This window comes from Peromyscus leucopus, chromosome 9 (genome assembly GCF_004664715.2).
Source record: "Peromyscus leucopus breed LL Stock chromosome 9, UCI_PerLeu_2.1, whole genome shotgun sequence".
Lineage (NCBI taxonomy): Eukaryota > Metazoa > Chordata > Mammalia > Rodentia > Cricetidae > Peromyscus > Peromyscus leucopus.
Window position 1 is genome coordinate 67,383,917 of NC_051070.1, and position 26,791 is coordinate 67,410,707.

At 38.5% G+C, this 26,791-nt stretch overlaps 1 protein-coding gene across 1 annotated transcript in view; it reads right to left on the minus strand.

Annotated features, from left to right (window-relative positions):
* Positions 1-26,791, minus strand: part of Rnf17 (ring finger protein 17) — a 124,056-nt gene that overhangs the window by 51,934 nt on the left and 45,331 nt on the right. Inside the window, exons 10-17 of the mRNA XM_028858152.2 lie at positions 23,566-23,867; positions 21,607-21,696; positions 14,120-14,278; positions 12,059-12,248; positions 10,585-10,753; positions 8,452-8,642; positions 6,409-6,550; positions 3,158-3,311 (exon numbers count right to left, since the gene is read on the minus strand). Of these exons, the coding sequence (XP_028713985.1) occupies positions 3,158-3,311; positions 6,409-6,550; positions 8,452-8,642; positions 10,585-10,753; positions 12,059-12,248; positions 14,120-14,278; positions 21,607-21,696; positions 23,566-23,867 (1,397 nt within the window). The remainder of the gene's footprint in view (positions 1-3,157; positions 3,312-6,408; positions 6,551-8,451; positions 8,643-10,584; positions 10,754-12,058; positions 12,249-14,119; positions 14,279-21,606; positions 21,697-23,565; positions 23,868-26,791) is intronic.

Genomic DNA, 26,791 nt, shown 5'->3' on the forward strand with positions numbered 1-26,791 from the left:
AAAAGAAAATAAAGTAGGTGAAAATCTGTCATAATGATCAACCTAGAATTAGAGTTCACTTTACAGCTTACCAATGAAAGTATCTACAGATATGAACTTTAAAATAGTGATACAAACATGGAGAGAGGAGAGGACAAAAGAGCTATAAAGCGATCTAAAACATTTCACACAGTAACAAATAAATAGATAATATCTGCAAACTGGAGCCTTGAGAGAAGCATAAAGATTTTAAGAAGAAATGTCAGATAAAAGAAAAACAACCCTCACTCAGCTTCAAGAATTACAAAAGAACTGTATATGAGGAGGAGTTGAGACCACAAATGTAACAGACACTAGAAAATCAAAGCAAACCGAACAATCCAGGTACCACGTGCAGCCTTCAGTGTGGCATCCAGTAAAGCTATAGAGGTGCAGGAGGACAGACCTACTGAGTCACAGATAGATTTTCATTCCACCTTCAAAGCTGTCATAAAGACTGAACCTTTCTCCAACATCACTACTCAAAAGAATCCACTGTTCAACAAATAAATGATTTGAAGCCATTGATCCTAATTTTAAAAGTAGTTGCCAAGACCTTAAAGATATAAAAGATTTCTTTTATTCCACATATATTAAAATAGTTGCACTGGTGTCTTTACTCCTATGGTTTAAATAATTTCGTTTCCTCCAAAATTCATGTTGAAGTTAATCCCCAATGCAACAAAAGAGGTGACTAGGTCACTGCTCTAGAGTATAGGACTAGGTGCCCTTGTAAAATGGCTAAATGAAGAAAACGCTGACTCCTGTTTATCCTTCTGCCATTTAAGGAAATGGCATTTGCACTGCCTGAAAGATGCACCAAGGCTAACTCTTAAAAGAGCAGGGAGAGCACTGGGTGGAGCATGCCTTTAATCCCAGCACTTGGGAGGCAGTGCCAGGTGGATCTCTGAGTTTGAAGCCATCTTGGTTTACAGAGTGAGATCCAGGACAGGCACCAAAACAATACAGAGAAACCCTGTCTTGAAAAACCAAGAAAAAAAAAAAAAAAAAAAGCAGGGAGAGAAGACCTTCATCATTGACTTATACTTCTCGGACTCTAGAAGTGTGAGCAATATTTCTATTGTTTATAAGCAACCCAGTCTGTGCTATTCAGTTATCCCAACACAAAGACAGTCAAAAGAACTATATCTGAAAAAGTTTGAGCCAGTTTAAGACACTAACTACAGACTGAATTAAAATCAATCATGACCGAGGATAAAAAACTTAATTTGGAAGATTAAATGATTTTCATATAAGTTTTGGAATTTTCTGTTTTAGTAGTAGCTAGTTAGATTCCTAGATTAATGGGGAAAACATTTTGAACAGTGCCAAACTAAACTCAATCCTTTTAATAAAAAGGTATGTACCTACAAACAAACAGGATCTATTCCATTTTCTCTTGCTACCACAGAGTATCTGACACTGTAACCTATAGAGAAAAAATGGTATGTGTGGCTCACTGCTCTAGAGACTCCAACCCCTAAGTGTTGGGATTAAAGGCTATGCAGACTTTAAAATATAAAAAATGTACAGAGAGATGGTGAAAAAGCTTAATACCATGGCACACGGTTACAGCCTGCTTGGTTTCTGGGAAGGATATTCAACTCATGGTGGAAAGTGGAAGGGCAAGTGTGTGCATACTAAAGAGTCAGATAGAGGCAGCCCTGTTTGAAATAACCCACTCTCTTGGAAATTAATCCAGAGCAAGAGTTCACTCTTCTAAGAAAAGCTCTGCTCTTGTGATCCTAAAATCTCCCATTAGGTTCTACCTTCCAATACTGGGGCACTGAGGACCAAGTCTTGACATGAGTTTTACTGAAGTAAAACAAACCAAACCAAACCAAAAATGAGAACATAATATCCTGGACTAAACTGCCTATGGTATGTCTAACTTCCAAAACCCAACGACTTTAATTGTTCTTTCATAGCTGTAGCTCTATTTGTTGCTAGTACCTCCCTTTTCAGAAATATTTAATTTCCAGTCCTTATTTATCTATATTTATTATTTTTGTGCTACTGGAAATTGAAGCAAAGGCCTGACACATGCTAGGCCAATGCTCTATTATTTAGCTATGTCTACAGATTCATTCTTTCTTTCTTTCTTTCTTTCTTTCTTTCTTTCTTTCTTTCTTTCTTTCTTTCTTTCTTTCTTTCTTCTCTCTCTCTCTCTCTCTCTCTCTCTCTCTCTCTCTCTCTCTCTCTCTCTCTTTCGTTTTTTTCAAGACAGGGTTTCTCTGTGTAGTTTTGGTGCCTGTCCTGGATCTCCCTCTGTAGACCAGGCTGGGCTCGAACTCACAGAGATCTGCCTGGCTCTGCCTCCCGAGTGCTGGGATTAAAGGCATGTGCCACCACTGCTCAGCTATCTACAGATGTTTTTATCATTTCACCATGAGACAGGGTTTTAGATAAGTCACTCAGACCATGGATTTTCAGCCCTTCTGCCCAAGCTTCCACAACAGCTGAGATTACAGGCAGGGTCAAAACACCTGGATCTACTTTTCATTTTTTAACATTTCGTTTTGCAGTAGTTCTTGCTGGTATTTCTAAAAGATGATATACAGTCATATAGTTCAGGTTAGCCTTGAACTTGCTGTGTAGCTGAGGATGACTTTGAAGTGATTGCCTTGCTTCTGTCTGCTAAGTGTTAGTGTGAGCCATCATGCCGGGCTCTAATTCTATTATTTGTGAGCTAAATTCAATTACTTGAGAATGTAGAAAATGTACAGAAAGGAAAAATTAAATAATAAATCAATTCTCTAGGAAAGAGGAATATAGTAATTCAGAAAATAAGCTAAGAGATTTGTACCTTAACAAACAAGCAAGCAAACAAACAGAAGAAAATAGCAAGAAACAGATGAAGGTAGAGGCAGCAAACTTTCAAGAATGGATTTTTGCTGCTCTGCATCATCTACTGGTTTTCTAGTCAGTTCCTGATGATTAATTCCTAATTAAGTAAATCAAATTCCAGTAGCCAGAGAGTCACCTCCTAACGTTAGTTACCACTGCCTTCTAAAGACATATGACAGAGCACATGGTAAGAAAAGATAACACCACCTCCATGGTTTACTTTCTAACAGTTCAGATGATGCCAGCTCTGCCATACAACATTTCCTTGTGGAAACAATATGCACTTTCCTACCGATGACTTTTGCACGATACCAAATTCCATCTTCAAATTTTGCTACACAGGCTTGATCCTGGACAGGACAAAGGATTTCCAGATTTTCTCCATCTTCACCTTTATAGAATTCCTCAATTGTCTTTAAAAGAGATAAAAAGTCCAGGTTCTCCATCTGAGGAAGAAAGGGATATGGCACTGTAGCTTCATAGAAAATGGAAACTCAAATGTTGAATTTATTATAGGCACTGCTCAGAAATTCATAAACGCTAAACCTGGCATTAGATATAGATCTACCAATCAGGTATTATGTAACTTATTTTTGAGACTATTTCAGAATCAGTATAAAATTAGTATATGTAGACATAACAAAACTAAAATTCCATTCAGCAAGGTAACTTACTAGACATGTCTGTGTACATGCATATATGCATATATACTCTGAACTTTTGTTTTTAACAGAACTAAGTCATATTATACATAAAATTTAAAGATTTTTATTTTATGTGTATGTCTGTACATCACATGCATACATGATGCCCATGGGAACTAGAAGAGGGCATTAGATACTCCTGGAACTGGCATTATAGATGCTTGTTATAGATTAGCCACCATGTGGGTGCTGGAAACTGAACCTTGGTCCTCTTAAAAAACAAACAAACAAAACCCACCAGTGCTCTTAACCACGGCACATCTCTCCAGCTCACTGTACGCATAATTTAGTGAGCAGCATTTTTCCATCAATTCTCAGTTTGCTTCATTAAATGTTCCTTTCCACTAATGTTTCTAGTTCATATTTAGTTTTCTCTAAATGATCTGAATGATTATGCAATCCAAGATTATATAATGTTTCTGGCAGTTATCTCTGGAATTCCTAGGCTAACTCTATAAGCTAGCACAGCCCTCTTTTAAGAATAACTTTTCCAGGGAGGGGGCTGGAGAGAAGGCTCACTGGTTAAGAGTGCATGCTGCTCTTGTGGAGGCCCCAAGTTCCAGCAACTATGTCAGGTGGCCCACAACCACCTGAAATTCCAGATTCAGGAGGAGCCATAGGCTCTGGCCTCTCCCACCACTTGAACTTATAAGCACACCCTGCACACATAAAATTAAAATAATAAAAATAAATAAAAAAAATTAACCTCTTCTGGGCCAATGAAATGGCTTGGCCGGCAAAGGTGCTTACTGCCAAGCCTGACAACCTAGTTTTCTGTGATCCACATGGTGGGAGGAGAAGACCAATTCTGGCAAGTTGTCCTCTGACCTCCACACTTGACCATCAAAAAACAAAACAAACAAACCAAGGCCTCCCTTTCTGCAGAATTTTCCACCTTCTAGGTTTATATGTGTCTTAGAGTTTCTATTGCTGTGAAGTGACACCGTGACCACAGCAACTCTTCTAAAGAAAACATTTAATTGAGGTGGTTCATTTACAGTTCAAAGGTTCAGTCCATTATCATCATGGGAGGGAGCATGATGACATGAAGGCAGATGTGGTGCTGGAATAGCTGAGAGTCCTACATCTTGCAGGCAATAGGAAGTGGACTGTCTCTCAGGGTAATATTCCAAGCATAGGAAACTTCAAAGCCTGCCCCCCACTGTGACAAGACCATACCCACTCCAACAAAACCACAACTCCTAATAGTGCCACTCCCTATGAGATTATGGGGGCCAATTACATTCAAACTACCACAATGAGGTTACATCCTTATACTATTAAATGTTTTTTAAAATCACATTTATGTATGTGTGAGTGCATGTATTACACCATCCCTGTGGAGGTTGAACAACTTGTAAAAGTAATTCTCTCCTACCATATGGGTTCCCAGACCAATCTCAGGTTGTGAGACTTGGCAGCAAGTTTTTTTTTTCTTTTTCACCCAAGGAGCCATCTTGCTAGCATTCTTCTTATGCTATTGAGTAGAGTATAACCACTGTATTTTCCCAAAGTGACTATTATATCCAAAAGTTTGAGAGGTTTCAGCCAAACCTTTTTTGCTTAATTTTCACTGGTGATTTTGTACACGCATGCTGCAACACACTGGAAGATGTAATACTTACAATTCACTATTAGTATGCTAAAATTTATGTGGTAACTGTGACCATGATTCTGACTTCTCTCATCAGACAGGAATATTATTTTTCTTGTGTTCACTAATTAGTCTGATAGCTTTGATGCCACAAATATCTACTTCCTTATAATTTATCTAGCAGTTTTAAAATAAACTGTTAATTCTCTCTTAAATCAAAATGCAATAGGACTGGTCCACATTGGTAACCCCAACACTCAAGAGGCAGAGGCAGGCAGATCTTTATGACTCTGAGGCCAGTCTGGTTTGTATACTGAGTTCCAGGCAGGCCAAGGACAAATAGCAAGATTTTGTCTCAAAGAAACAAACAAATTTTCTTCTTCTTTTTTTTTTTTTTTAAAAGATTTATTTATTATGTAAATAGGAGAGGGTGCCAGATCTCATTACAGATGGTTGTGAGCCACCATGTGGGTGCTGGAAATTGAACTCAGGACCTCTGGAAGAGCAGTCGGTGCTCTTAACCTCTGAGCCATCTCTCCAGGCCAACAAATTTTCTTAACATTAATAACTGGCATTTAGGGAACTAATTAAATACTCTTGACTAGGGGAAAGAGAAGCATAGAAACTTTAGAAACAATACTTTCAGACCAAACAAAATAGCCTACTTTAATAAAAGAAACCTATTTTATTTAAGAATGCAGTAAATTCACAAACCCTATTGCTTTTTTTTTTTTGAGACAGATCTTCATAAAATCCTGACCAACTCCAAGGGGGTTTCCCCTGCCTGGCATTGGAGTCTTTGTTAAGATAATTTATGGCTCTTAGGGGAGTATTTTCATTCAAGGGTGTGTGTGTGTGTGTGTGTGTGTGTGTATGTGTGTGTGTGTATGTGTGTGTGTGTAAAATAACAAAGTAATATATTTTCTATGGTTTTTCTAAACATCATTTCAATTGATAACATACCTACAACACAATCCCTATACTAAAGGCTCAGGGACTATTGCGGAAGTGGGAACAGGAGGACTGTAAGAGCCAGAAGTCCAGTTATTATTGTGAGATTTAATTTTTATTCACTCCTGTTAAATATTTCTATTTAAAAATCTTAAGGGTTGAGGATTTAGCTCAGTGATAGAGCACTTGTCTAGCAAGTGTAAGGTCCCGGGTTAGGTCCTCAGCTCTGGAAAAGAAACAAACAAACAAACAAAAAACCCCAAAACTCTTAAAAGAACATACACATGTACTTACCAACTGAAGGTAAAAGTCAGTAGGACTATTTATATGGCAAACCATGACTGAAACTTCTGTCATCTCTTCAGGCAAAATGGGTGGATGATAGCATAAAGTTGTATTTTTTTCACTGTGACTTCTTGGTGATTGTGACCTAAACCTAATTAAAAGCATAATAAGCAAAGCCATTCTGATAAAGGTTTTTGGCTTGTACCAACACTGACTTATTTACCAAAAGTATACCATTTTCAATGTCTCTCCTCTAATGTATTTCTTGGCATGGTTTCCACTTATTCAGCCAGGATGAATAGGAGCTCAATAAAAAAGCCTCAGATTTGTATGGGCATTTTGGAGCTGGAACTTGTCAAAGGCATTTCACTGATTGCTGTGGACTGTGGTGGTGCTGAGGTGTGGACAGCTGAATCTCTGTAGCCTTTTCTAGTTTCTGTATCTCTATTTTTCTAAAGGAAACCTATGTGGGCCATTTCTGGAGTTATGTAGCCCCACGGGATAGAGAGTTAGAATCTTCTGCTGTCTCCATAGTTACTTAAATCACCTTAATTTTGGTTTATGTGAAACAAACAGAAAAAGGAAATGCTAAGTATCTATGATAGATCTAGACATTAAGTACAGATTAGTGGTCATGAACCCATCCCAAAGGCTAAATAAGTCAGGAACAGCTAAATTACAATTCTTGGAACTCTAATAGCTTCTTATGAAGTTAACAAAACTCAAAATATGTTTAGTATCTATACATATTTTCTATTTGTTTTTCAGAGCTGAGGACCAATCCTAGAGCCCAAATGCTCTAACACTGAGCTAAATCCCCAACCCCCATATTTTCTATTTTTTATTTACTCTATTTGTGTGCATGTATGTGTAAAAATGAGGGCGTTCACAGTACATATGTGGAGCGCGGAGAACAACTTCAGGTATAGGTCTTAGCCTTCCACCTTGTTTGACATGATATCTCCATTCTTCTGCTGTATAGGTTGGGCTAGCTGGCTCATGAGTTTCCAGGGCTTCTCCTACCTCTGCCTCCCTCCCTCTCATCTCTCCATAGGAGCACTGAGATTCCATGCTTGTGTTGTGTGTGCAGAGGTGTTTTATGTGGGTCTGGGGATTAGAACTCAGTTCCTCAAGTTGATGTGGCAAGTACTTTTACCTACTGAGCCACTTTCTCAGTCTCTGTTTTAAGTTGCCTTAATTTCTCTAATTTCTTAAACCAAACTAAGTGCAATTTTCACAAATAACTATACTTAAATACCATGACAGCAATGTTTTGAAATCACTAAAGTTCAGTTTAGAGCTCACAATAAATTTTTTAAACTTATTTTATGTGTATGTTTTATCTGTAAGCATGTATGTATACCACATGCATGCCTGGTTTCTCTCAGAGACCAGAAGAAAGAATCAGATCCCCTGGAACTGTTGTTACAGAGTGCCTGGAACTGAATCAGCTCCTCTGTAAAAACAGCACATACTCTTAACCACTGAGCCATCTTTCCAGCATGAGCCTATGATTTTTATCATCATGACTATTTGAGACAGAGGCTCATTGTAGCCAATCCTGGCTTTGAACTTGCTATGTAGCTAAGGATGACCTTATGTTTCTGATCTTCCTGCCTTTCCCTCCTGAGTACTAGGGCTATCAGAATGTGCCTCCGTGCCTGGTTCATAGGGTGCTAGGGATTGAACCTAGGGCTTTGTGCATACTAGGCAAGCATTCTAACAAGTGAGCTATATGCATAGGCCAGATTCCCTTATTTTTCAAACCTTTCTTTTCCTATTTATAGCTATAATCTTAAAAAAAGATTTACTCTTATGTTTCTGAGTCTTCTGCCTGCAGGTATGTACATGTACCGCACATGAATGTGTTGTCTAAGGAGAGTAGGAGGTAGCACTGGAACTGGAGTTACAGTCAAATGTGAGCTGCCTTGTGGGTGCTGGGAACCAAACTGTGTACTGTAAGAGCAGCTAGCACTCCTAACTGCTGAGCCATCTCTCAAGCCCGTACAACTTCAATCTTGAAGAGTATTTAAGTTTTAACAATTTACTTACCTTGCTAGTTCCATAAAAACCAACGCATCTCTGAGAGACACAGGCATATCACTGCTGATTTTATTTGTTGGTGGTTTCTGCAGATCTACAATAAGCACATCATCTTCTTCTCCAAAAACTTTCATTAAAACAGCCTTGTTATTTACCATTTTCAAAAATTCTACTTTTGCCTCCTTTTCCCAGCCTTCACTCTATGAGAAAAAATAAATTCCAAAGTAGTTAGTAATTACAGTTAGATCTAATGTTAGTGTTGGATGTAGCTTTGTACCAGCCCACCTGCAACTTTAAGTAAAGGCACTGAACCAATCATAAGCATTTAGAAAACAGCTGAGGCTGTAAACCAAAAGCAGTCTATATATGTACAATGTAGATGTACTATGATCTACAGATACAACCTTAAGATGGTTATAAGTTTGTAAGTCACTTTAGAATAGTCATGAAAACTGGGGGCTGGAGAAATGGCTTAGTGGTTTGGAGTACTTGCTGCTCTTGCAACTGGGGTTTGATTCCCAGCACCCACCTGCTGGGTCATAACCATCTGTAACTCTAGTCCCAGGGGAATCTGGTGCCTTCATAGGCACCAGGCACACACTTATATACATGGAGGCAAAATATTAATAAATATAATATAAATAAATACATCTACAAAAACATTAATGAAAATTATAATGACTTTAAAATATACTGAATATAAATTTTCCACTTAAATTACAAAACTTCAAAAGGTAATTCTGAATTTAAGACCACAGTACTATAACAGTATAACAGGGACTAAATAATGGACACTAACTGTTGGTAGCGTAGCACAAAGGTCTTTATGCCCACAAATCTCCAGAGAAACCAGAAATGTTAAGCACACAGGATTGTCTTTCCAATGGGAAAGATGAAAAACCTGTTTTTCCATCCAGAAAGCTGAGAATTGGAAACTAATTGCCTGGTGATCTGTGTTATCTGTAGGGCCAGGTCATATCAAGCTCCTACAGCCAGGACTGGAGGTAGCTAGTAATCTAAATGATCCTGCTAGTCAGAGGCTCTCCAAGCTCCCACAACCAGGACCAGAGATGGCTAATAGCCCACATGACCTCTATACTATCTGTATGACTGAGACCAGACCAGACCTTTAGGCCCTTAAGGTGGTACACAGGTAGCCTTTCTCTAAAACCCATTTTCTTGGAGGAAATGACCTGTACCCTGAGTTGAGTTTCAATGTAATTATGCTTCCTTGTGCAATGGGGATTGTATTACACCAGGAAACTTTTTTTCCTAACTATACTGGGCCACACGAAATCCTATCTCAAACAAAACAAAATAAAACAAAACAGAAAACAACAACAACAAAGCAGTTGTCTGATGTGTTGCTAGAAACTGAACTCTGGTCCTCTGCAGGTGCTTTTAACTGCTGAGTCATTTTTCTGGCCTCATTTTACTTAAAAAAAATTCAAAGCTGGGCTGTGGTGATGCATGCCTTTATTCCTAACACTTGGGAGGCAGAGGCAGGAGGATTGCTGAGTTTAAGGCTAGCCTGGGATACACATCGAGTTCTAAGATGGCTAGGGCTACAGTGAAAAGCCCTATCTTGAAAAACCAAAGATCATTCATTTATTTACTCTGCTCACCACTGTTGAATACCCACTATGAAGTAGAAGAGGAGCTGCTATGCATTGGGAATACAATGATGAACAAAGGCACAGACTTCTGCTTTCATAGACCTCATAACAGAAGAACTGCCACACATATACTTTTATATACAATTCCAATCTCCTAGGATTTCTTGAGGGAAAAAAATTCACAAATAATTCCAAACAGAATGCTATTCGAGTCATAAAAAAAATACAGAGAAAGAGGGGGAAACGTCTAGAAGTATACAGTGTCCCATTTCCTAACTGGTTTCTTCCTACAAAATTGACTCTAAAATGTGGTATTTAACTTGGATATTTCATTGTGTTCACATGAACTTTCTTGAACTCAAAATTTCATTAAAATATTTTCAGCTATGGAAGCTGAGGATCATAGCACTAATAGTTCATAAGCAAAATGTGTTTGTCAAGATTAACTGGTTCTTTCAGACTAGCTCAGCAACACAACTAAAACTCCAACAGCCTTTTCAGGAGAATCACTTTCCATCCCACTTACTGAATTGTATGGAACGATGTCTTTCAAGGAGCACAGGTGTGCTAAAGGTGGGACATCTTTCAGCAGTTCTTCACTATATGGTTCAGATTTCCGTAGAAGCAGACAGAAGTCACTTAGTGTAATATGTTGTTCACCAACATGCTCTGGTCGCATATGTGTGTCACCAACTCTGGGAAGAAGTAATATTGAGAATAATGTTCCACGGGGCATGGTTGGTCATACACACCTTTTATCTCAGTACATAGGAGGTAGAAGCAGAGGCAGATGAATTCTGCTGGTTTGAGGTCAACCTAGGTCTATAAAGTGAGTTCCAGGCCAGCCCGTGCTATGTCATAAGACCCTGTCTCAGGAAAGATAAATAGCCAGGTGGTGGTTATGCCCGCCTTCAATCCCAGCACTTGGGAGGCAGATGCAGGTGGATCTCTGTGAGTTCAGGACCAGCCTGATCTACAGAGTAAGATTCAGGACAGCCATCAAAACTACATAGAAAAACCCTATCTCGAAAAAAACCAAAAAGAAAGAAAGACAAATAATGTTTCAATCTTTGAACATCTTTTCTCCTTTGCAAGGTGTGTACTTCTAAGGATAACTACCTGAAGTTAAATCTTGCAGAATTTATATTCTAAAGTAAAACTTTTTATTAGTAATTTTATTATTAATTATTTAATTACTAAACAGAAACTATTTTATTACATAGAATTAAATCTTGATTACTTTTATTTGAATTTATTCAATTTAAACTTAAAGAGAATAATGACTCATCTTCTCATATACATGTATATACATATATATTCATATTTATAAAACTGTGAGCATTAAATAAAGTAACCATGCTATAGACAGTAGTGGTTCTTACTATAGAACCATTTCAATTTCTTTCCCTAAGACCTAGGAATAGAGTTTTGAATACCTATAGTAAGTTAGACAGCATGACTCTTAAACATCCCTTAATGAATTTATAGCAGTAAGATTAAAAATTTAGCCAATCTCTTATAGCTAACTATTAATACTTTATTTAGAAGCATCAGTATATTATCCTCTGCTCTGAGACAACATAAGATATGCATCTAGAGCACATAAAAAGCTCTTTTTCAAGTTCCTTTTCTTTTTTTTTTTTGGTTTTTCGAGACGGGGTTTCTCTATATAGCTTTGGAGCCTTTCCTGGAGCTTGCTCTGTAGACCAGGCTGGCCTCAAACTCACAAAGATCCGCCTGCCTCTGCCTCCCGAGTGATGGGATTAAAGGCGTGCGCCACCACCGCCCGGCTTCAAGTTCCTTTTCTAATAATACTGATAAAGGACAATATTTAATTTACTTTGTAAGACAAATACATAGCAAAATAATAAAACAGAGGTCTTGGAAGTGAACAATGATAAGTCTTTTACTGTTACTAACTTCTCTCTTTCCTTTAATCCTCATTCCCATAAATGTTTCTAATAAGGCCACAAACATAAAATAATCACAAAGATTCATACCCTGTGATGATCAGGACTTCAGAATTTCCAAAATCTACCATGAATATCTGTATTAGTGAAATTTCACAGACTGAGAATTTGGTTGGACTACATGGTTTTCTAATATTTTTAGTTTTTGTTGGAATTATTTCAGTGATAATTCCTCGACACCACATTCTATTCTCAATACTGTTGACAAATATTCTTGCACCTAATAATAGGAGAGACAAATCATTAGCGTTTATGAAAAAAAGACATTAAGTAAAGCTCTAACTTACAAACATGTCTTAGTTTTCCAAATGAGAAGTCTTAATTCATTGATTTATTAAATCATACAGTATTGTAAAGTGCTATGAGAATAAAAGGTAACATACTATGGCAGTTTCTTTACTACAGAAACTCATAGGCTAATTGAGGGGCTAAAAATACTAAGTACAAGTTGTTACTCAGTGAGGAGCTATGTTTTACAAACTATATTAGCACAGTCAAATGAGATTGTCTTGCCATCAAAAAGCTAAAGGAAGGCCTTTCACAAATCACTAGCTCACTATTCCCTCACACATACACCTATGAATATATTGACTTACATGATACACTACTTTCTCTCAGTAAAACAAAGTTAGAATGAAAATACAATGAATGTGAAATTCCAAAATTAATTAACACTCATTAGCAGTGTGATTCAGAGAAGGGGAGGGTAAACTAAGGACTTAGTTCAAACTACTGTCTATGAAAAACAATTAAGAAAGAGGCCTGAAAATGAATGTATCCTATGAGCTGTCAATATTTTCATCCTTTTATGTTTGAATCCACTTGATCTCAACAATAATCCTATGGAGTTGTATTTTTTCTTTTTCTTTCTTTTTTTTTTCTTCAGTTTTTTGAGACAGGGTTTCTCTGTGTAGCCCTGGCTGTCCTGGAACTCACTCTGTAGACCAGGCTGGCCTCGAACTCACAGAGATCCGCTAGCCTCTGCCTCCCGAGAGTGCTGGGATTAAAGGCATGCACCACCACCGCCCTGTGTTTTTGTTTTGTTTGTTTTTTGGAGAAAGGGTCTTACTATGTATCTCTAGCTGTCCTGGAACTCACTATGTAGACCAGGCTGGCCTTGAACTCTCACAGAGATCTGCCTGCTTCTACCTCCTGAGTGCTGGGATTGAAGGTGTTCCCCACTACACCTGACATGGAGCTGGTTCTTTTACTGTAGGAAACTGAGGTGTGAGGCTCAGAAAATGGTATGTCAAATGTGTCATTTTAACAGACGAAGCAAAACAAACTGCCTCTCTAATCTTCCCTGGGTTTTCCCTCAAGCAAAAAAATAAGGTCTGCCTCCCTAAAGTTTCTTTATCTAATAGAACTTCCAAAATACTAGGATTGTCTTAAACTCCATAGCAATGTCCAGAAAGACAGCAAAGATTAATCATCAGAAAAAAGAAGACAGTAAATAACGTAGATAGGCTTTTCATCTGTTCTGAGGTCAGCTCTCAGAGATTTCCTGAAGGGCTTTATTTGCATGTATTTGCAATAATTTACTCCTGGCTCTGGCTTCCTTCTCTTTCACCTTCGTTCTCTCTTCTCTAAGAAGTGGTTAAACTTCAACCCTCTAGCCTTTTTGCAGCTCCTATGTACACTACTATATTTCTTCTTCTTCTCTCTTGTTAACCTGTCTCATTACAGAACACTGGCTAGGGTCTGGATGGTAGGTAGCAAAGGGTTAACTTCTTGTCTATCCCAACAGAACAGAGAGAGGCTGCAAGTCTAGCTTAAGCCATAGTAAGGTAGGAGAAAGAAGGTAAGCTGGAACCCACTCTCTTAACAGTCCTATATTCTGAAGAGGTCTAGAGAAACTGTCATAGATCTGTAATTTAAAACGCAACTCACTTTATAATGGAGTTGTTATACTCTAAACATGTGTCAAGATTTGATTTTAATATTTAGCTAACTTACCTAAATAATTTATGTTAAATAACTCTAAAACTTTTATGTGAATATTAAAAAAATCTTTTAGCAAGTCTATGTACGTCGGTCAAATATTACAGTATTTAAAACAAACTTGATAGTATAATTTGGAGGAATCTTTACCCAGCTCCAAAATGTCTGAAGGATCAAGGTGCAAGCTCTTATTGCAAACTTGCTTCATCTTCTTCTCCAATACTGTTGCATCTTTTATTTGTGAATATTTCCGCACATAGAAGTGGCAAGGATGTATTACATGGCTTACAAAGACTAGCTCAGGACAACCTGGCAAGAATCCATATTTAAAGAACATTATTAAAACATGATCTAGGAAAGAACCATAAAATGTGAGCAACTGTAATTTCCTAAAAACAAACAAACAATCCCAAACAAACAACAAACAGAAACAAAAACAAACCTGTCCTGTAGCAATGAGTTTTTAAAATAACTAGGTCTAATGAAAGAGTCTCAACCCCAAATCCCTTGTGCGTGTGTGTTGTCAGGGACAGAACATGGCTGACATGCATGCACATTAGGCAAACGCTATACCACTGAACGACACTGCCTCCACTATGAACTCTTTACCAACAAGAACTGCAAATATTTTGTCTAACTGGAGAAACATTTTCTATAGGTGAAACTCAAGTTCATGTGAAGTTCTAAAGTCACATTATGTGCTATAACTATTTTATCATAAAACTTCAGTGTTTTGTGAACTTAGTTGGATCTTAGAATCACACTGGTAATGATTGGAATCCCAGGAGATTCCACCAAAATTAAGTCAATACATATGAATACTACAAAAGCAATACAGCTAATGGCTACTCTGCATCCAGGTCTTATAAATTAAGTTAAAAGGCAATCTGCCTAGGCAAAGTCAAAGTACACAGCAATCGTTAGGGAAGTGTGTACTTTGGTGCATGTGGAAAAGAGAGAGTTAATGACAGTAAAAATTCTTATTTATGTAGGAATAATTAGTCCGTTATTTCTACTGTTATAAAAGGATCTCCAAATTATGCTAAGGGGAAATGCCACAAACAGTGTATATGGTATGTTGCATTCTATATTAAAAAGATAATATATATTTATTTGCATATACATTAAAAAACTATACAAGAAGGTACAGAATAGAATAAGCACAAGTGGGAAGATAACTGAAAATATTTTAATATAAATTTAAGAATATTTTCATATATACTTAGTACTTTTTGATTAGTTAATATATACTTATGTACTGAGCAAAGGCTTTATGTCCTGGAACTGAATATAGCCAAGTATAGCTATATGGCAGAAACTGAACAACTGAATATTTAAACTACCTAATATAAACTACAAAGACTATCTATAATAAGATAAGACTAAGAATTGGGTAAAGAAATCTAAGGTCTTGGTAAGGAAGCTGGCCTACCTCCACATAGAAGATTTAAAACAAAGTGGTAGTCTGTGGCCTTAGACTTACATAATCATCTAAAGTAATTCCCCAAATGGATTAACAACAGTAGAATTTACAGCATAATTGAAAGTAATAACCACTGAAAAATTTAAAATAGAATTGATTAAAAATATAATGATGAGAAAGAGCTGGAGAGATGGCTCAGATAACTGGATATTCTTCCAGAAGACCAGGATTCAAATCTCTGCACCTACAAGGCAGTTCACAACTGCAAGGATTATATACACTAGTGACTAACTCCAAGTATCAGTAATGTACCAGTGTCACATTGAAGAAAGAAATAAAAGCTCTTCCCCTTGGAGCCATTTAACCAAGAGCGAGTCCAGATATGAATTCTCTACTTCCTGCTCCCTGTGTCTTCTGTTGCATGAACCTGAATCTGTGCCTGCATCTGTATCTGTGTCTATCCCTCACAAAGGGTTCACTCTGTATGTACTGAACAGCACAGAAAGCATCACATGGGGGAGCAATGGGACTCTTTACAGAAATCTCTAACAGCCTTACAAGGGCCAAGTCATGGGCTCTCACTGATCCTAACTTTCCAAAATAACAAACATCATTGTTTATTAACCAATATTCATAAATGTTGTTTGAGGTGATACAAGTACTGGGATTAAAGAAGGTGTGTGCCACCACTGCCTGGCATCTATGTTTAATCTAGTGGCTCGTTCTGTTCTCTGATCTTCAGGCAATTTTTATTAGGGTACACAATATATCACCACAGTTGTTTTCTTTTTCTTTCTTTCTTTTCTTTTCTTTTTTTTTTTTTTTTTCGAGACAGGGTTTCTCTGTGTAACAGCTCTGGCTGTTTCTGGAATTTTCTTTGTAGATCAGGCTGGCTTTGAACTCCCAGAGACAGCCTGCCTCTGCCTCCCAAGTGCTGAGGTTAAAGGCATGAGCCACCAGCGCCTGGCTGTTTTCAACTTTTATGGTAGATTTTGGAAGGCTGCTTTTAACGTCTATATTTGCTGCTTTCAGCAAATGATACACATGCATTATCTGGGTCAGGGGAATGGAAGGGAACATAACAAGATTATAGCTATGTATATATATAATCTGTGTGAAGGTGTCGGATCCCCTGGAACTGGAGTTAGAGACAGTTGTGAGCTGCCATGTAGGTTATAGGAATTGAACCTGGATCCTCTGGAAGAGAAGCCAGTGCTCTTAACCACTGAGCCAGTTTTCCAGCCCCTACATTGTTCTCTTAAAGGCAGGTTAAGCAAACAGTTTGAATACACAGTAGGCTAGCAGTCTTAAGTCTTACCATATTCTTTTTTAAGTCTTAAGGCACCTCAAGATGTATTATTAACTTCAACTCTAAGGTCTAGCAAAAGTTCCATCTCTTAGAATGTTAGAGATATTTTCATAATATTTCATCTCCACACACAACCATTTGTAACTCCAGTTCTAGGGGATCAGATTGGCCTCCTTGGGTATCAGGCATGCATGTGATGCACAGACATACATGTAGGCAGAATACCCACACATAGAAAAAAATTCTTTCTTAGGGAAAAAAAAAGTGACCAGAGTTCAAAGTAGCAACCAAATGGCAAGTGCAAGTATTTATTATGCTGCCCACACTAGGTCTGAGCTGCCAGGGAGGTGTTCTCTCTTCCTGGATGCAGGTGCTGTGGGAACAGTGAGGGTAAAAAAAAATACTAAGTGGGTTAGGAAGATGTGATCAGGAGCTGGTACAATGTGGGAGGAGCAGGGAGAAAGCAAGGGCAGTACCAGCCACACAGGCTGTGGCACAAGTACAGGAAGGAACCTGAAATTAAGATTCGCCATAAGCAAGCATTCTGGATTGATTAGCCTGAAGAAAATTTTGAAGATATCACCCAGCACTGCATAGGTAAGAGGAGACAATACAGGAGGATGGACATGACTATTTCTGGACAAAAATTGTGGTGCACTGGCAAAAAACAACAACGATCCTGACAGAAGTGAGTATCCAGTGGCAAAGCATCCAACTACTGCCTGTCTCTTTGAACCTTATCAATGATATTAAATGAAATACACAAGTGTCTTTTATTGCTGTCTAATCATATTTCTGTTATTTCAGTCAGATTCCCCCGGTGGTAGTGGCACGCCTTTATCCCAGCACTCAAGAGGCAGAGCCAGGCAAATCTCTGTGAGTTCAAGGCCAGCCTGGGATACAGAGTGAGATCCAGGACAGGCACCAAAACTACACAGAGAAACCCTGTGGAAGGAAAGAAGGAAGGAAAGAAGGAAGGAAAGAAGGAGGGAAGGGAAGGGGAGGGGAGAGGAGGGGAGGGGAGGGGAGGGAAGGGAAGGGAGGGGAAGGGAAGGGAAGGATACTTTCTTATGTATGGACAACAGAAAGGCACCTTGAGTGCAAAACACCACTCCCTGAAGGCTCCAGCTTTTAAAGAATGAGGAAAGAGCCAGGGAATAGGGTAGGTGGACTGCCGATCTTCCCCTCTCCCTGTGTTCCTCCAGACCCACTCCCTCAGTCTCACCCCCAGCTCTGCAGCAGAACACCTGCAGTAGCTTTCTCTGCACCCCATGCTCCCATCTGCTGAGGATCCCACAGACCTTCCCCTAAGCTCCCTCTCCTGAATTGTGTGCTTCATCCCAGCTCCCAACTCCAGCAGGCACTCCCTCCTAACCTCCCAACTCCTGCCAGGGAAGCAGGTAGGCTGACTGTAGATCTCCCCCTCTCCTTTTGTTTCTCTAGATCCAATTCCCCAGTCTCATCCCCAGCTCTATAGCAGACCTTCTGGGGTGACCTCTCTTCACTCTCTACCCCCATTACAAACAGACTAAGTAAGCAGGTCCTGATGGAACACTCTGCTCTACTCCCTCCTATGAATCCCTAAAGAACCCTAGCCTATCCCCATTCCTAAGTGTCAGTGCCCAATACCCAGAAACACATTTTATCTGGAACCCCCAGTGGCCATACCCATCAGGTCCACAGAAAATTTCCTGCCAGGCAACACACAGACATCACACTCTCTGAAAATCTAGAAAGGAATCAAAACGCAAGGAAGAAAACACCCATCCAACAAAGACAAAACCAGACATTGGCACCTAGACCTATAACCTTAACAATCCCAGATGCCTAGATTGTAATGCCAAGTGTAAAAACACAATCAATAACAGCCAGGACAAAATGTCTCCACTAGAGCCCAGCACTGCTACCACAGCAGGCCCTGAGTATTCCAACAGAGCTGAAGCACAAGAAAAAGACCTTAAAACTGCCTGTGTAAAGATGATAGAGGGCCTTAAAGAGGAAATGAATACATTCCTTAAAGAAATCCAGAAATACACGAACAGTGGAAGAAAATGAATAAAACTGTTCAAGACCTGAAAATAGAAATAGAATCAATAAAGAAAATCCAAACTGAAGGAATTCTGGAAATGAAAAACTTGTAAGTTTGAACAGGAACCACAGAGTCAAGCTTCACCAACAGAATAAAAGAGATAGAAGAGAGAATCTAAGGCATTAAAGACACGATAAAAAAATTAGATACATTGGTCAAAGAAAATGTTAAATCTAAAAATCTCCTGATATAAGACATTCAGGGAATCTGGAACACTATGAAAAGACCAAACATAAGAATAATAGAAATAGTAGAAGAAGAAACAGAGCTCAAAGGCCTACCTAAAGGAGATGCCTATAAAGGTACAAGAACCATAGAGAACACCAAATAGACTGGACCAAAAAATAAAGTCCCCTCACCATACCATAATCAAAACACTAAATGTACAGAACACAGAAAGAGCATTAAAAACTGCAAAGGGAAAAGACCAAGTAGTTTATAAGGGCAGACCTATTAGAATTACACCTGACTTCTCAATGGAGACTCTAAAAGACAAGTTTTGCTGGGCTGGCATCTGTGCTGTGGTCTCAGATTAGCAAAATCAAAAGGGAAACACACAAACACACAAACACACACACACACACACACACACACACACACACACCCTGCACCACCACCACCATTGCTAACAACAATAAATTACAGGAATCAACAATCACTGATGTCATTGATCTATGTCAATATCAATGGTCTCAATTTCCCAATAAAAAGACACAGACTAATGGATGTGAAATCAGGATCCATTCTGCTGCTACATCCAATTTATTACAAGCCCCAGGTGCTGGGCATGGTGCTACATACAGCATTTGACGTTTGCCCTACATAGTTTTAGTTTTGCATCAGTCCAATCTTTCCTTGCTATATGCCTTAGTCTGATTTCCATCTCTGTGATAAACATCACAGAAGAGTTTATTTCGTTTCACAGTTTACAATCCATCATGAAGGGCAGTCAAAACAGGAACTCTAGGCTAGAACCTGGAAGCAGGAACCAAAACAAAGTCCATGGAGGAACACAGCTTATTGGCTTGTTTTCCATGGCTCTCTCAATTTGCTTTTCCTATAACCTAGAACCACCTGTTCAAGGATAGTGACAACCACACTAGGCTGAGCTCTCTACATCAATCATTCATCAAGAAAATGCCCCACAGAAAACTTGCCAACAGGCCAATCTGATAGAGGCATTTTTTCAATTTAGTTTCTCTCTCCCAGATGAGCCTTGCTCAACACAAGCTGACAAACAAAAACAAGTAACTAACCTACTATGTTCATTTCCTTACTTTTAGAATAGGAATGCTTACACTGTGACAATGTATACTGCAAGTATTTACCTTTTAAAAAACTTTTACGCCGGGCGGTGGTGGCGCACGCCTTTAACCCCAGCACTCGGGAGGCAGAGGCAGGTGGATCTTTGTGAGTTCTAGGCCAGCCTGGGCTACCAAGTGAGTTCCAGGAAAAGGCGCAAAGCTACACAGAGAAACCCTGTCTCGAAAAACCAAAAAAAAAAAAAGATTGGAACCCAGGGCCAGCCTGAAAGTTACTGGTCCAAGTGACTCTACCTACAGTCTCACAGTATTAATATACCCCCCCCCCCTTTGAGTTCCAGAAGAAAATGAATGAATGAACAGTGTTGGGGATGTTAAATACTAAAGGGGACTTTTATAGATAGAAATATGAGCATATTTTAGAGGCCAAGGGTGGTATTTTGTGGTCAAGTTGACAGAGGGTGGTTAATCATGATAATCACTGTGACAGGATTTAGAACCACTTAGAAAATAAACCTCTGGATATTTCAATTGAGTTCCAGACTGAGGAGGGAAAACCATCCTTAAATACGGGCAGGGCTGGACTGAAATAAAAGGTGAGCAGAGCAACGGTATTCACCTTCCCTTCTTCTTGATTGCAGACAGAATGCAACCAGCCACCTCAGACTCCTGCCCTCATGCCTTCTCCATCATCACAAACTCTATCTTGGTTTTTTTTTCCTTTTTTTGTTTTTTTTCAAGACAGGATAGTTTTGGTGCCTGTCCTGGAACTCACTCTGTAGACCAGGCTGGCCTTGAACTCACAGAGATCCACCTGGCTCTGCCTCCCCAAGTGCTGGGATTAAAGGCGTGCATCATCACCACCTGGCTTTATGGACTCTATCTTAACTGTAAACCTAAATAAATCTTTAAGTTGCTTTGATCAGGTATTTTGTCTTATTATTGAGAAAAGTAACTAACATAAGATTCAATGTAATATATACACAATGGGATTTTAGTCAGCTGTTCTAAAAAATGAAATCACGGCATTTGTAGGAAAATGGATGGAATTGGAAATTATGTCAAGTGAAACAGGCAGATTCAGAAAGACACTGTATATTTTCTCTTATATGCAGAATCTGTGTGTCTCTGTGTGTGTGTACAGGTCAAGAGTCTAGAGGGAATTAAAGATTTAAGAGATTTAAAAGAAGAAACAGAGGAGGAAAAGAGAATGTAATGGAACACGTGTGATGTGAAAGCAGAAGACAGACAACTGAGAAGGAGAAGGAGACAAGCAAGAGGCAGGAGGGGAACACATGAGAACAAAGTTTAATGACACATATGTATGAAAATGCCATAAGAAAACCTATTACTTTGCCTCATAAAATTAAAAACAGACATAAAAATTTGAAGAACCAAAGTAACTATATAACTAGTTTTTCAGATAGTAAAAACTTTTAACATTAAAAGGAAAATAGATTTAGGTAGTAAAATGCTCTTTGGAGCATATTAGGAAAGAGTTATCATACATCAAGCAAATGCCACTCCATCAAGCATGGACAGTTGTTAGCATACCTGCTTTTGATCCAACAAGAGCAGACAGCTCTTTCTGAGGAGGCATTTTTTGGTATCCAGGAGTCTCCACAGGATCATCTGTGACACATGCTTTATCAAAATAAAAAAGAAAAATTTAGGAATTTTCTTAATGTGACCAGACACTAGTGTCTAAAAAGCTGTGATTAAATTGGTAAAATACTAAAATGGTAAGATTTCTTGTAAGTAAAGTCAAGATAGGTAATCACAAATTATTCAAACATCGATGCTAAGGAAGATAGAGGACGCTATGTCCACTTCTTTGTATTTAAAATTTCATTCTGGGTCTCTGTTGAGAAGCCTACACTTTCTTGAGTGAGCACTACTGTCCCCTTTAAAAACGTCTCTCTTACTCTCCATCTCTGTTTCTCTCCTATGTGTTTAAAATTCTATTAAAATATTTCAAATTCCAATTAAAAGACTTCTGCAAAGTTAACCAATAAAAAAGACAATGGTGGCCGGGCGGTGGTGGTGCACGCCTTTAATCCCAGCACTCGGGAGGCAGAGCCAGGCGGATCTTTGTGAGTTCGAGGCCAGCCTGGGCTACCAAGTGAGTTCCAGGAAAGGCGCAAAGCTACACAGAGAAACCCTGTCTCGGAAAACCAAAAAAAAAAGGACAATGGTGTTAAAAACTGTCAAAAGATAGTTAATGTAAAAGCACATCTAGTAGCATTCTACTACTATAAGAATGGACAGAATACTAACACTGTAAGTCTATTCAAACAACTTATTTAATTTAAAAATTCTTTAAATATTTTTATATTTAATATTTAGTTGTTATAAAATGATATTTATAACAGTTTAGCTCCTAACAGATTAAATCTCAGAACAAAGATTTAAGAAGTGTTCTTAATTTAAGAATAATAGGTCGGGTGGCAGTGGCGCATGCCTTTAATCTCAGCACTTGGGAGGCAGAGTCAGGCAGATCTCTGTGAGTTTGGGGCCAACCTGGTCTACAGAGCAAGATACAGAGCAGGCACCAAAACAACACAGAGAAACCCTGTCCCGAAAACAAAACAAAACAAAAAAGAAGAAGAGAATAATAAAACTGCATTTACAAATTTCATCTACCATTTATTTGCATCATATGTACCAGGCTTAAATATATAACATAAAAATGTCAAAAACCCTAAGTAAATCAAATATTAAAGTTACACCTCAGAAGTTTTTTTTCCCTTATATTTAAAAATTTTACTTTATTTTCACGTGTACTGGCATTTTGCCTGTGTGTATTTATGTGTACTACATGGTAGGTGCCCAGTGCCTACTGAGATCAGAAAAAGGTTTTGGATCCTCTGGAACTGGCGTTACAGATGTTTGTAAGCCACCATGTATGTGCTAGGAAACAAATCCAGGTCCTCTTGTCCTCTGCAAGAGTAATAAGGCTTTTAATTCCTGAGCCAACTCTTCAGGCCCCAAATCTGTTTGTTTTTTGTTTGTTTGAGACAGCATCTCACTGTGTAACCCTGCCTGGCCTGGGCTCACTATGTATACCAGGCTAGCCAAAAATTTACAGAGCTCTGCCTGCCTCTGCCTTCTGACTGCTGGAATTAAAGGCCTGTGCCAACACAGGCCTTTAAAAAACACACCAGGCAAGGTAGCTTATATCAGGAATCCCAGCACTCAAGTCACTGAGGCAGGGGGATTGCTTTAAATAGGAGCCTAGCCTGGGCTACATAGTGAATTCTAGGCCAGACTATATTAGTTGTGAAACCCCTCCAGTACCTTCAAACCCAATATAAATAAATAAAAGCTAAAAACAAAATTTTCCAAATTTGGAGTATGTGAAGGCAGGTGCATGGAATCAATAGAGTCTCACTCATGATGGGATATGAGATATACAATTAGAGCAGTATGTTTCTATTAAGCACATGAACAAAAGACAACAACAATTCTTTTTAACTACAGATAACAGATCCTTCCACTTCTATTTTTACTCACATTCTAGGTTTTCCTCAATAATTTCTTCAATGATCACATCAGGACTCGATCCCAGTTGAGGCAGCACAGCCATAGTCTTGGGAGACGTTACTACAGCCACCTCTTTCTGCGGCTGCTTGCTTTTCCCTTCTAAATGCTTGACAGGGGTCTCTGGTTGCAAAGGGAGTGCAGGTGCTTCACCAGCCAGGACAGCTGTGTCTACCCTTTTCTTTTCTAGTGATGAGTATGCATCACAACAAAGTTCCTTTTTATTATTAAACTTTTGAACATTCTGTCCAATTTCATTTTCTTGAGGGTAACATCTGTTTAAAAATACACAGCAGGACTACTTTAATACTGACCTTCAAGCTATTTCTTTCCCATATGATAGCTGATGTGTGATACATACCAAAAGATCAATTCATAAACAGCTTCACCGATGCAGAAACATACCATACAATATAATGATTTTTGGTAACCTTAAAGAGTTGCATAACCTTGCCACAATCTAATTTTTTTTAGAACAGAGTAATTGGCCCTAAAGAAATCCTCCTGCCCATTTCAAACTCCCAAAGAATCTGCCTAGTCAAAGCCCCAAACAACCTTTGGGATTGATCATTCTGTTTTGTTGTTTTGTTTGAGGCAGGGTCTCTCTAAGTAGTTCAGTATGGCTTGGGATTTGCCTGGTCTCTAACTCAATAGTCCTTCTGCCTCAGCCTACCAAATGCTGAGATTACAGGTGTATGCCAGCACACTTGGCTATCTTTAGGGTTTTAAAAAGTCAAGAAGATGTATGTATGATGAGGGAAACTTTAGTCATATCATAATAATCTGACCCTAAAATATTATAGGTTTTCCAAAGAAGTCATTTTGATTTGGCTTAAGGGTTTCACTTAAATTATATTAAGATTATTCCTAACTTTAATTTGTCATCTTAAAAATAAGTATAGGAAATAATGTGACTACAAATCTTAAGACACTTCCACCAGGCTCATGGTTACATTACCTGAATTCTCTGGGTGTGGTATGTTTATTTAGTTTGTGTGTGTGTGCTGACTCATTCATGTGTGTACCACAGACATGTGTGTGGAAGCTAGAAATTTATGTCTGGTGTCTTCCTCAACTGCTCTCCACCTTATTTATTTGCTGAGATAAGGTCTTTCTCAGAACCTGGATTCAGCAGTTCTGGGGATTGTCCACAGTGCCCAGCTCTTTCCGTGGGCGCTAAGATTGAACTCAGGTTTGCATGGGGAGCCTGCAGAGCAGCCCTTCACTAGCTAAGCCATCTTCTCAGCCCTACTTCCCATTCTTCTGCCTTCTCCTCAGAGCCAGACACTTTTAGGCTATCACAGTTATAATTAGAAATTTTAAAATGCAAGAGAACGAGTCCATAAAAATTAATTTTAGTTAGCTCATGACAGACTTTATTTCTTCACAAAATACTAGTGAGTCAATTTACAAATTATAGAAAGGCAAATGAATTAACAACACATGTTTATCTGTCCCTACCAACAGAAGGAACACATTTGATATTAGGGAAAGTTAATCTAAGTTGTACAGAGGGCCCTTCTGAAAGGCCTGTGTGTATTGTAAAGACCTTTCCATAGTTATTATCATCAGACCTTACTCAACTTTTAAGCTAACTAGCTCTAGTCTCATTAATCTTTCCTTATACAACACCACATTTTTCTGTTTGTTTTCATCCTCTCTCTCCAGCACCATCTAAGCTTATTTATTTATTTTTCAGGTCACTTTTTCATTGTTTTAGATTTAAATATTTTCCAGAGCACTACTCTTGATTTTTTTCAATTACCTGCTTCATTGGGCAAACTGTCACTTAATAATTAGGACACACAGCTTATAGAACTTGCCTTCAGAAAATTTTAAATTTAACTCAGAGTAGTCATTCAAAATCAACACAAGATTAGCAAAGACTTTCATAAAGAAGCAGAGTGGTTTTAACCTTAGAAATTTGATAGTAACCATATTCAAGTTCTAAAATTATCTAGAAGAATATTCTTCCTGAAAAGGCTGCTGATTATCCTTTTGGGGAAACCCCCAAAGCTAACCCAAGGCACAGCCTGTGGGAAGGCTGGTACCCAGCGTTCCTCTAGCAAGGTCTTCCTATGACTAAGGGTGATAGGCTATTTCAGTCTGATGCCATTTGCGCTAGTTTCCTTTCTTGTTGATATGATAAAATACTCTGACCAAAGGCAACATGAGGAGAAAAGGATTTGTTTGGCCTTTACTTCCAGGTCACAGCCTATTAGTGAGGGAAGTCAGGGCAACCCAAGCAGAGCTTGAAGTAGAAATCTGCTTGCTAGCCTGATTGTAGGCTGATTTTTAACTATCTTTTTCATAAAACTCAGGACCACCACGATGAAAATGGTGCCACCTAGTTGGCTGGGCCCTTCCACATCCATCAATAATCAAGACAATCTCTCACAGACAATGCCCTCATATCAACCTGATGTAGGCAATAGAGGAATCTCCTCCTCTCAGATGACTCTAGATTGTGTCAAGCTGACATCACAATTAAGACTACCTGGGACACTGATTAATTATTATTCCAAATAAAGTTGCAAACAACCAAACTCCTCACCATTTGGTTCCTCACTTGTCTGGGTATTTGAAAAAAAGACCAACATAAATAACCTAAATCTGGAATCAAGTCCAAGATCTTGCCTTAAACTAGCACATTTACTCAAGATCCTCTTCTACCTTTCTCCTCAGATGGCCAATAAAAAGGAGTGAACATATCCACTATCCCAATTTATTTTTGTTCCTGTGTGAGTGTGTGAGTGTGAGTGTGTGTGTGTGTGTGTGTGTATAACAGTTTTTCAGTTTTTCTTTATTTCCTTCTTTTGAAGCAGAGTATCTCACTATGTAGCTCTGGCTGGCCTGGAACTTGCTAGGTAGATCAAGTTGGCCTTAGACTCAGAGTGAACTTTCAAAAATGTAATCTAGGGGTCTGGAGAGATAGATCTACAGTTAAGAGCACCCATTACTCTCGCAGAGGACCTGAGTTCAGTTCCAAGCACCCACATTTAGGTAGCTCACAGTCATCTGTAACTCTACTTCTAGAGGATTAGATGCTTTCTTCTGGCCTCCACAGGCACCTGTACTCATATGCATACACACACAGAAGTACACATAAAAATAAAGATAATGAAAAAATAAAAATGCAATCTAACTATTGTTTTCTTTCCTTTTCTTTATTAAGAAATATTTTATTCATTTTACATAT